The sequence below is a fragment of the Carcharhinus amblyrhynchos genome, chromosome 25 (assembly GCF_965287045.1).
Source record: "Carcharhinus amblyrhynchos chromosome 25, sCarAmb.v2.hapA, whole genome shotgun sequence".
In the NCBI taxonomy this organism is placed as follows: domain Eukaryota; kingdom Metazoa; phylum Chordata; class Chondrichthyes; order Carcharhiniformes; family Carcharhinidae; genus Carcharhinus; species Carcharhinus amblyrhynchos.
Window position 1 is genome coordinate 27513476 of NC_137348.1, and position 12196 is coordinate 27525671.

The window sequence follows — 12196 nt, forward strand, 5'->3', positions numbered from 1 at the left end:
TAATCTTTGATCCCTTTACCAATCAAGAGCCTATCTATCTCTGTGTTAAATGCACTCAATGACCTGACCTTCACAGCTTTCTGTGGCAATGAATTCCACAGATTCACCACTCTCTGGCTGAAGAAAATCCTCTTCATCTCAGTTCAAAAGGGTTGTGCCTTTATTCTGAGGCTGTGCCCTGAGATCCTTGTTTCTCCTACTAAGGGAAACATCTTCCCCATGTCCACTCAATCCAGGCCTTTCAGTATTCTGTAAGTTTCAATGAGATCCGCCACCCCCCCCCCCCCCCAATCCTTCTAAATTCCATTGAGTCCTCAAACATCAAGTGACGTTGGTTGAGAGATAACAATTAGCCAAGATATTTGGGAGAACTCCGCTGCTCTCCTTCCATGCAGGAGTGGGCAGGATTTTCCAGGTGCGCTCTCCCCAAGACTGGAAAGTCATGCCCAAAGTCAATGGATCTTTGCATGGTCTGTCCCTCCAGCCCTGCCCACTACAACTTCCATGACAGACAGGACAGGAAAATTCCACCCTGGATCTTTTCCGTTCACCTGGGAGGAGCGGTGGGTGGGGGGGTGCGTGGATTCTGACATCTTCACACGTGTATGAAGTGGGCCACATAATGGTTAGCATTGCTGCCTCACAGTGCCTGGGACCTGGCTTCAATTCCTAGCTTGGGTCGCTGTCTGTGTGTACATTCTCCCCATGTCTGTGTGAGTTTCCTCCGGGTGCTCCAGTTTCCTCCCACAGTCTGAAAGACGTGCCAGTTAGGTGCATTGGCCATGCTAAATTCTTCCTCAGTGTAGCCAAACAGGTGCCAGAGTGCGGGGATTTTCACAGTAACTTCATTACAGTGTTAATATAAGCCTACTTGTGACACTAATAAACTAAACTATTAGCATTCCCTAGGCACTGCTCTGAATTGGATGCTCCAGTTCTTGCTGGGGGGACAAAGAACTGAGCAACACTGCCTCCTGACCCACCCCTCCCAAAAAAAAACACCCTTTTCATTAAATCCTTTGTTGTCTTTGCCCTTTTAAAAGGGAGAGGGGGCGGGGTGGCTCACCCCTGTTTAGTGTCACTACGTTAAAAAAAAACCTTCTGGCAGAGTCCTGTTGGAAAAGATTCCATGTTCCCAGCTGCAGCTTTAGAGAGTTTAAGGTAAATGGCGTCTGTTCAAACCCCACCCCTAGCCAGGGAGAGGGAGGCGGGACACAGTAATAAGTCTAAAACTAGTTTGACAAGGAGTGGGGTGGGGGGTGTGCCCGGCTGGGAGTGAGGATATTGGTGAAACCTCTGTGTGTGTGAGAGAGAGAGTGAGGCCAGCTCTCTCGCTCTGACTGGGAAACCTCTGTACCGCTGCCGGAGTGAATTCCCAGCCTGGTTGTTTGCAGTGGGTGCTGTGCGGGGCTCTCGATCCAGTGAGGCACAATGGGGGATGTCATTTCCACTCACCTTGATGAGAACCGGCGACAGTTCATCACAGGTAAGGCAGCGGCTCACAGCCTATCTGTCCAGAGGGGTAATGAGGCGGGGATTGGAGTGGGGTGGAAGGGGTATGAGTGAGGGAGTGGGGTGGAGTGGAGGGAGGTATGAGACAGAGTGGGGGGTGGGGAATGAGATGTGGAGTGGAGGGAGGGAGGGTGGGTATGAGGCAGGGAATAGGGAGGGGATATAAGGCAGGGATTGGAGTGGGGTGGAAGGGGTATGAGTGAGGGAGTGGGGTGCAGTGGAGGGTATGAGAGGGAGTGGGGGGTATGAGATGAAGTGGGGACGGGGTATAAGGTGGGGATTGGAGTGGGGTGCAAGGGGTATGAGACGGGGTGGAGGGGAGAGAGGGTGGGGGGGATGCGGATATGAGATGTGGAGGGGGTAATAAGGCTGGGACTGGAGTGTGGTGGAAGGGGTTTGAGTGAGGGAGTGGGGGTTATGAGGGGGAGTGGGGTTTATGAGACAGTTGGGAGGGGGTATAAGGCTGGGATTGGAGTGGGGTGGAATGGGTATGAGTGAGGGAGTGGGGGTTATGAGGGGGAGTGGGGGGGTATGAGACAGTTGGGAGGGGGTATAAGGCTGGGATTGGAGTGGGCTGGAAGGGGTATGAGTGGGGGTTATGAGGGGGAGTGGTGGGGTATGAGACAGAGTTGGGAGGGGGTATAAGGCTGGGATTGGAGTGTGGTGGAAGGGTTTTGAGACAGTGGGGTGGAGTGGAGGGGGTATGAGGTAGGTATAGGTCCTTTCATCGCGTCCTTTTAATTTCCAGCGTTGGCAAACCTCACGTTCGCATTTAGTTGACTTAGTTCTTTGAGTTTCTCGGTTCTGTTTGCGAATGTAGCCGGTTTCTGTAACGGACAACTTGAAGTGTTGAATACTGTTCGTCCGGGAAGCTTTGTTTAGGCGACTAGTCGCCTGGAAGCGGCCCGCTTGTGGGGTCCCCTGTCCCAAGTTTTTTAATTTTAACATACGCGCTGCAGTAGGCGATAGAGAGAGAGCCTGTTTCAGGGAGTAGGGAGAGGCTCTCTTTCCCAGCTCCCTTTATACTGTACACAACATTGTAATAGGGGTTGGAATGTCGGGTACTAGCCTGTGTCTGCGAGTATATGGTTAATTATAGGAAAAAAAGCAATGAGGTTGCTATTAGGATATTTCCAGTTCAAATCTCTTCAGGTAAGTGTGAACTAGTCAGTGAATTGTAATGGGTTACAGCTTGGGTGCTGCACCTCTTTCGACTAACCACATACACACACCTCCAGCTGGCAATCTGCAGTCAGCTCAACACAATGCAGTCAGATTGTATGTTTTTTTTTCTTCTGGACTCCAGACTTCTCCCCATATTCTTGTCTACCTCCTGAAGGCAACATCTTGCTCTGGGCTCCATCACGGACAATTTGATTAATTAGGTCATCGTCAAAGGAGTGCAATGTCCTGAGGCAAGTTCATGGTGGGAAAGCAAACAAGGGGAAAACTGAGCCAAAAGCTGGGGTTGGAGTGGTCAGTTTCACTTGGACTTCTCTCTAAGGTGGGGAGAAATGCCAAGCAAGGTTGGAGGGGTTGAGGGAGAGTGTTTCAGGCTGTACCTCTGGTGATAGGGTGGAGAGATCGTAGGACCAGAGTTGGTGTGCACCCAGGGACCTCAAGGTAGTTGCTTGTGTAAGCTGGTTAGCACTGCTGCTTCACAGCGCCAGGGACTTGGGTTCGATTCCCGACTTGGGAGACTGTCTTGAGTCTGCACATTCTCCCCGTGTCTGTGTGGGTTTCCTCCCATGGTCCAGAAGATGTGCTGGTTAGGTACGTTGGTCATGCTAAATTTTCCTTCAGTGTACCTGAACAGGTGCCGAGTGTGGCGACTAAGGGATTTTCATGGTAACTTCATTGCAGTGTTAATGTAAGCCTAATGTGACTAATAAATAAACTTAAAATCCATGCACGGAGGGATAAGGAGCCAATGTGGATGACTGGGATGGAAAGGGGTATTGAACTCAAGATTGGGTGTGGCTGGAAAGTTCTAGATAGTTTATGGAGTTCAGGAAGATGGTGCCGGAACAAAAACTGAAGTTTGGAATACCAAAGGTGTGAATGAGGGCACTGTGAACATACTTTCACTATTTCATCAAGGTGAACAGCTCTTCATGATAGAGCTTGGATGAAGGCCGTTTGGGTATTGCAGACATCCGGGAAATCTATATATTCTCTTTCTTTTCCCTTGCCGATATCTGCATTTCAACTCGAGCATGATGTGAAAGGTTGGAATGGGAATGTGCTGCTTTTTCCATTCACCTCCATTTTTCCTAGCTTGAGTCACAGAAGCCAGTATTTGTGTGTGACTAACTGGGCCCGAGTCATTGATTTTTAAAATTAGAACAGTCCTGGTCTGTGTCACTTGCGTGTTCCCCACAGCTTACAGTGCTTCTCTTGTCAGAATTCATCCTATTTAAGCAGCAGGAAAAACCTGAAGCCAAAACGACGCTGGCCTCTATGGCAGACTGAAAGCTTAGCTTGTCTACTGATAAAAGCCAATTGACAGCCTGTCCATTGCTGTTGAACTATGTTTCCCCTCCACTTTCAAAGAAAGATACTTGCTAAGGCTGGCATGTCAAACGTTGCAGAGCTGTCGTTGAAGATAAGTGTTGTCTCAAACATCAGTGCTGTAATGGAACTCCAGCATTCACTGAGCCATCACTAGTTGTCTGTGTATCATTCTCTTAGCAGTGTCAGTAATTGTTTCAGTTTAGGGAAATGAAGACACCTCTGTACAAAAGGTATTGGCACTTTGAGGATACAAATAGGCGGGGAATAGAGGGATATGGACCCGAGTAGAGCCAAAGGGCCTTGCTTTAGAGGTGTCATGTGTTGGCGCAGGCTTGGTGGGTTGAAAGGCCTGTTCCTGAGCTGTACTGTTCCTTATATGTTGAGCAATTTCTCCACAAGTAAGGAGAGGAAGGGATGAACGTGACCAGGAGAGGAAGGGATGAACGTGACCAGGAGAGGAAGAAAAGTTGATTTAAAAGGTTACTCACCGTCACGTTGGTGCTGTGATTGAAATTGAGTATTCATGATGACTAATTGTAGGAAATAATGAATTGCGTTTTGCAGACGTGGTGGCTGAAGGAGGACTGGGTATTTTGAATGACAATGAGTCTATTATTGACTTTTTCATCAGAGTACACAAGTTACCTCACTGTTTTTGAGATGGGCTTGTGTGTTGTAGCACTCAGCCCACGTGGTACTATGGAGTATATATGACAGCTGATTAGACACAAGTTATGAATAATGCGATGAAGTTAAAGTAAATACTTTGCTATTCTCCAATCTTCATCTCCAGTGTGAACTTTGCTCCTCAAGCCCACCTCCCAGTCCAGATTTACTGTAAAATGAAGCAAAATTGAATTGAGTATTTAAATAATGACCACTAATTCATGAGGTGTGGGTGCTGTGCCCATTGTACATTCCTAATTGCCTTTGAACGCAGTAATTTGCTAGGCCTTTCAGAGGGCAGTTAAGAATCAACTGCACTGCAGTGGATCTGGAGTCATGAGGAGGCCAGACCAGGTAAGGGAAGGACAGAAAATTTCCCTCCCTAGAGGATATTAGTGAACCAAGTGAGGCCTCACTTGGAGTACTGTGCGCAGTTCTGGTCGCCTCACTATAAGAAGGACGTAGAAGCTATTGAAAGGGTACAGAGGAAATTTACAAGGACGTTGCCTGGATTGGGAGGCATGCCTTATGAAGATAGGTTGAGGGAGCTGGGACTCTTCTCCCTGGAGAGACGTAGGTTGAGAGGCGACCTGATAGAGGTTTATAAAATGTTGAGAGGAATAGATAGGGTGGATTCTCAGAGGCTATTTCCCCGGGTTGAAATGGTCGCTATGAGAGGACACAGATTTAAGGTGCGGGGAGGTAAGTACATAAGTGATGTTAGGGGTAAGTTTTTCACTCAGAGGGTGGTGAGTGAATGGAATCGGCTGCCATCAGTGGTGGTGGAGGCAAACTCGCTGGGGTCTTTTAAAAGACTTCTGGATGAGTATATGGGATTTAATGGGATTGGGGGTTACAGATAGGTCTATGGATTGGTAGGTGTTGACGTGATCGGCGCAACTCGTGGGCCGAAGGGCCTGTTTAAGAACATAAGAACATAAGAAATAGGAGCAGGAGTAGGCCATCTAGCCCTTCGAGCCTGCCCCGCCATTCAATAAGATCATGGCTGATCTGTCGTGGCTCAGTTCCACTTTCCCGCCCTCTCCCCATAACCCTCAATCCCTTCTCTTATCAAAAACCCATCAACCCGCTTCTTAAAAATATTTAGCGAGGCAGCCTCCACCACTTCAACGGGCAGAGAATTCCAGAGATTCACCACCCTTTGAGTGAAGAAGTTCCTCCTCAACTCCGTTCTAAACCGCCTCCCCTTTATCTTGAGGCTGTGCCCCCTAGTCCTACTGTCTTTTTTGAGCGGGAAGAGTCTCTCCACCTCTATCCTATCCATCCCATTCATCATCTTATACGTCTCAATGAGATCTCCCCTCATTCTTCTAAACTCTAACGAGTACAAGCCTAGTTTATTCAGCCTCTCCTCATAGCTCAATCCCCTCAACTCCGGTATCAGCCTAGTAAACCTCCTCTGCACTCCCTCCAGGGCCAAAATATCCTTGCGCAGGTGCGGCGCCCAAAACTGCACACAGTACTCCAGCTGCGGCCTCACCAATGCCCTATACAGCTGCAGCAAGACCTCCCTACTTTTATATTCAATCCCCCTCGCTATGAAGGCCAGCATCCCATTCGCCTTCCTGACCACCTGCTGCACCTGCAAGCTGGGTTTTTGCGACTCATGCACAAGGACCCCGAGGTCCCTCTGCACCGTCGCCTGCTGCAGTTTTTCGCCACGTAAGTAATAGTCCTTCCTACCATTCTTCCTACCAAAGTGGACCACCTCACACTTGCCAACATTAAATTCCATTTGCCATTTCCTGGCCCATTCGCCCAGCCTATCTAGATCCTTCTGCAGACTCTCCACACCCTCCGCACAATTTGCCGTTCCCCCAATCTTGGTGTCATCAGCAAATTTCGACACCCTGCACTCGGTTCCCTCCTCCAGATCATCTATATAAATGGTAAATAGCTGAGGCCCCAGCACTGACCCCTGGGGCACCCCACTAGTCACCATCCGCCAATCCGAATAGCACCCATTGACCCCCACTCTCTGCCTCCTATTTGACAACCAATCCTCTATCCACGCTAACACCCTACCCCCAACTCCATGTCCCCTGACCTTCTGCAATAACCTCTTGTGAGGTACCTTGTCAAACGCCTTCTGAAAATCCAGAAAGACCACATCCACCGGCTCTCCTCTATCCACTGCCCTAGACACATCCTCATAGAACTTGTGCTGTAGTGTTGTATGTTCTATGAACCAGATGGGTTTTTGCCACAACGGCTTCATATCATTTAAACTTTTAATTCCAGATTTTTAAAAAATTGAATTCAAATTTCACCATCTGCGTGGTGGGATTTGAACCCACAGCATTACCTTGAGTCCCTGGATTAGTAGTCCGGAGACACACCACGACCTCGCATCTGTTTGCAGTGATTATATATTAAAGGTGATGGCTCAGCACCAACGCAACCATCACATCAACCGTTTAGGGATGAAGAATAATTTCTGGCCTTGACAGCAATGCGCTCATTCTGTTTGGGCGGGGGGGGGGGGAGGTGTGGTGGGGAGAAAGCTAGTGTTTTGTATTTGATAGCTGAGATGGGTCACCTGAATCATTAACTTTTTCTTTATCCGCAGATGCTGCCTGACCTGCTGGTTACATCCAGCTTTTCCTGTTTTTATCTCGGGTTTGCAGCATCTGCAGTATTTTGCTTTTGATGAATGTAAGGAAGTGACTGGAGCAATTACGCTAACAGCATGGTGAGAGCGGGACAGTGATTGCATCTGCAGAATTGTAATGGCTACCTCCGCCTGTATAGTGTGAGGCTGATAGTTGACTCTGATTTACTGAATGTATTAAATTGTCAAGAAGAGGAATTTTTTAGATAAGTGCCCATGTTCACTAGGAACTAATTGGAATAATACATTGTGCTAAAGAGGCTGGATCCGTCAATTGAAGTGATACATGCAGTACTACAGCACCAGGGACCCAGGTTCGATTCCAGCCTTGGGTGACTGTGCGGAGCCTGCACGTTCTGTCTCTGTGGGTTTCCTCCCACAGTCCAAAAGACGTGCTGATTAAGTGCATTGGCCATGCTAAATTCTCCCACGGTGTACTTGAACAGGTGCTGGAGCGTGACAACTAGGGATTTTCACAGTAACTTCATTGCATTGTTAATGTAAGCCTACCTGTGGCACTAATAAAACTTTTAAAATGTTTGCATAAATTTACTGCATGTCTTCCTCAACTCTGGAATGTTTGCAAAGCCTTAATGGCAAGATTTTTGCCAGTACAATCCATAATATTTGCAGTACATCTGTGTATGTAAGTGCATTTTGGGGGATGGGATAGCCAGCATTGGGTTCTTTTGCCTCAGGCTCCCATTTTGCTGCATAACTGTGTGTATTTATAACATTATATACTATGCATTCTGTATATCATGCACTCAATAAATGTCAGGGGCAGCAGCAGTTGTCTTGATTTGCTTCTGTATTTTCTACACTTGGTGATTTGGTGAGTTAGTTTTGGCAGCTAATGGCCCAAAAATGTTCCCCACTTCCTCTGAATCTAAAAAGTCCTTGTGGATGAAAGAAGAGTGAATGACCAACACCCCTGTGTTCCAAAGCTGGAGATAGTTTCTCAATGAAGTATTGTCTGCACTTGTACATTCCATTATGGTGTTTTTTTTGATGTTGAAATTCCATTGTGTTATGACAAGGAACTGGTTTAATCTGAACAAGTTAGACTAAGTATGTATCACCATTGCAGCTATGTCACCCCTTGACCTTCCTTGGACCGCACAGCCACTGTATTTCAGTGCCTCTGATTTGAATGGGTTATGTATGGGAAGGGGTGGGAGGGTTAAATCCTGGCTATCACGTTGCTGTTCTAATTGCTGCTCAAAGCATTGAGTTGTGCCCTGTGTGTCTGTAGTTTTATAAAAAGCCTGGGGAAATGGTTGTGCTTGATCTGCCATCAAGCAAGAATGATTTTCTTTCAGAGCTGAAATGTTCTCAGGCTGGTGCTGCTCCTCTTGTGTGCAGAATCTGTGTAAAGATGGCATTCCACAGTCCTGACTGTAGTTTGTTTTCTTTGGACTCTTTGTGGTTCAGTGAGTTCTCGAGCAGAAATCCGGGTCCATCTGGCACAGCAATTGAGTCCTCTTTTTACATATCTTTGTTTAAGTTTATTTATTAGTGTCATATGTCGACTTACATTTAACACTATTGAAGTTACTGTGAAAATCCCCTAGTCACCACACTCTGGCGTCTGTTCGGGTACACTGAGGGAGAATTTAGCATGGCCGATGCATCTAACCAGCGCGTCTTTTGGACTATGGGAGGAAACCCATGCAGACATGGGGAGAACATGCAGACTCCACACAGTGACCCAAGCCAGGAATCAAACCTGGGTCCCTGATGCTAAGAGGCAGCAGTGCTAACCACTGTGCCACTCTGAGCAGGACTGTTTGGGTCTTGTGTGAACCAAGTTGTTTCACTGAGGTGATTGGTTCTAACATAAACACGTGCATTTTAGTCAGGTGTCTGGGACATTCAAAGGACCGCTTCTTATTACTTGAGTACACGCACACAAGATGAGATTCTTTAAAATATTTAGGCTGATAAGCTGCTGAATAATTTCTTTGATTCTGTAAGCTCTTGATTGCAAACCGAATGTGTTGCTGAGCCCTGTTGAAAGTAGTACGTCAAGTCAGAGTGCAATTTATGTGAGGTGGGGTCTTAAAGTTGAATCAGGCAATGAACTGGTAGCTTTTCTTTTGAAGCAGGGTAGCTATGCACCTGGTAATCTGAGGTTTCTCTGAAGCATCTTAACAACAAAGCATACTGCACAGTTTCTAGTTGTGCAGTGAGCTATAGTCGAGAATGTTTCCATAGATTCTGATCGTTTTTTAATGGAAAAGTGAAAATTAAAAGCTGGAATGCATGAACACTTGTGCATAGGGTAATGGAGAAGGGCAAACTTTTTATGAAGTTAGTAGATTTTGGTTTTAGTTGTTGAGCTGTGAAATGAGTCCTGGATTGTTATGGTATGATCCTGTCCCAGTAAATGTCATGTAATTTTAAAACGTGACAATTTGATTAAACTTGTTGAGTTAGCTGCTTACAATCCCTGATGCCCTGGTGAAAATCATTGCTACAAAGCTGCCCAGTCCTTTCTTCCTCCTCTTAAACAAGTTCAGATTTAATTTTAATTAAAATGCGTGGCAATTTGGCAAATGGCAGGATTGTTTGCAATGTTGTAGTTACTCCAGCATGAGTTGAGAACCCGGAGAGGCAAAATTGAAAATGTTACGTGGCCATAATTGGTGTTGGGCGTAATACTGACGTGGGTGTTTGTGTTCTTATTGTGTACAATTTATGCTGGTAAGAATTGACATGAGAATACAATTTTTAACATGGACATAAGTGGGTTTTCTACATTTCCACTCCTAGCAAGGGACTGTGCTTTCCTAAGTCCAACATTTTCAATAAAGGTGTGCACTGACCTTGCCTTTCAGGTATTGCTCAGACAATTTCTCCTGGGTGTTCTGGAACAGGGGAGAATTCCTGTCAGGAGTGCAGAGTCAGAATTGAACTCAGTATTTTTCACTATTGGAAGCATCATTGAAAAGGCATGTCTGAATGTCTTCCAAAATCAAGAGCGGATAATGAATTGGTCATGGTGCATGGGTTGCCATTCATTCATAATGATGCATTGTATCATGTGCCGGATGTTGTATTTTACTTTTAAGCTGATGGTCTTGTTTTAGCTTAAAGTTGGCTGCCTCTTTAAGATCAGAAACAGAACGTTGGTTGCCTTTGGTCAGGTAACAGATTGGAATGTGTTTGTAAATTTCAGGTTGCAGCGTTGAAACACCCAGCATTTGAGATTCATTTGCTCTCTAGCCAAGTTTCCCAGCTTTCTATATGTCATTGCACAACTCTATCCCAAAACATCTTGAGGCACATCATTCTCTCTTCTCTTGTCTTCTGTCCTTACTAGGAACTTTGTTTGTTTCAACTTCTCTCTGACTTCATGCCAGTTTTTTAAATAGCGTTTCACTGTGCTTCTCCTGGGATGTTTGCATCCTTTTTTGTGTGAGCACATGGCAATTTGGTCTTCAGCTTCAAGTTCTGTTGATCATGGGTCTGACTGACATAAAAAAAATCAAAACCACATGTATGCTGCTGTTTTCCAGCTGACATGTGTGCAGGAGGCTCAATGTTCACCGTGTCTTGGAGATGCTGACCATGGAGCTGGAGATGAAAGTTAGATTTAATTTATACATGAATTTTAAATCATTTTGAATTGTTTTCTTTCGTGACACACTTTGGTCTTTGCTGTACATCAGTTTGTGTCACTGCACGCTGGTTGAACCACTTTAGCTATACTCCGGACTGCAGCAGTTCAAGCAGGCACCCCCCCCCGCCGAAACCACCTTCTGAAAGGCAATAAATGCTTGCCTAGCCAGCGACACCTACATCATGCAAATGAATTTCTAAAAAAATAGATGTGACTGAATATGATGAATGGCACGGTAGTGAGCACTGCTGCCTCACAGTGACATGGACCTGGGTTCGATTCCCAGCTTGGCTCAATGTCTGTGTGGCGTTTGCACCATCTCCCCATGTGCTCCAGTTTCCTCCCATAGTCAAAAGATGTGCAGGTTGGATGGATTGGCCATGTTGAATTGCCTTTGTGTCAGGGGGACTAGTGCTAGGGTAAATGCGTTGGGGTTGTTGGTGCAGACTCAATGGGCCGAATGGTCTCCTTCTGCGCTGTTGGATTCTATGATTGTATCAGGTCTGCATTTCATACAATGTAGAATTCCCTGATTTTTGTCAGTAAATACAACAGTCACAAAAAGCGGCTTTAAGGTAACCCTAATGGAAAAGTGAGTCCTGTTCTTTTGTAATAACAAATATATCGTCCTGAGCTTAAATACTTCTAGACACGGAATCCTTTTTCCACATGGTGTTTTCTGTTTAATTTTGAAGAGACAAGATTTTAAAAACATGGAATTATAATTTTGTGTTAGGTCAATGGTGCCTGTGTGTCGAACATCTATTTAGTGTCAGGGCTGGTAGACTGGGAACTGTCTGAGGAGACAAAGCCCAGTTGTTGAAGACTCCATTTACAGATCCCCAAATGTTTATCTGTCGAACTAGAGTATCGCATCTCTGTTTAATGTTGGGCTTTAATTGTACTGCCCTTGATCAGGGTGATGCCAGTTATGATGTGTTTAAAGTGTTGTTTCTCAAGTTCTGCCCACTAACTCCATTGCTATGTCCCGCTTTTCATGTGGGAATATAAACTGCTAATTTGGGTTAATGTCAGCTTTGCAGTGTCAAAGAAATCCCAGTACCTGTCAAGGGTAAGGTTGAGAAGGTGGGTCCTTCATGAATAACCTCAGCAAGTGTGGGAATTGCACCCATGCTGTTGGCGTCACCCTGCATCACTAACCAGCCATCCAGCCAATTGACCTAACTGACTCGTCTGGTTAGTAGCATTCCCGCCTTTTGAAACAGGCTATGAATTTTTGTCTTACT

The 12196-nt window shown here is 45.9% G+C and overlaps 1 protein-coding gene across 1 annotated transcript in view; it reads left to right on the forward strand.

The window, feature by feature from the left end:
• The first annotated feature begins 1289 nt into the window (after positions 1 to 1289).
• Positions 1290 to 12196, forward strand: part of LOC145358227 (protein Niban 2-like) — a 206121-nt gene continuing 195214 nt past the window's right edge. Inside the window, exon 1 of the mRNA XM_080212065.1 lies at positions 1290 to 1486. Within this exon, the coding sequence (XP_080068191.1) occupies positions 1432 to 1486 (55 nt within the window). The 5' untranslated portion in view covers positions 1290 to 1431. The remainder of the gene's footprint in view (positions 1487 to 12196) is intronic.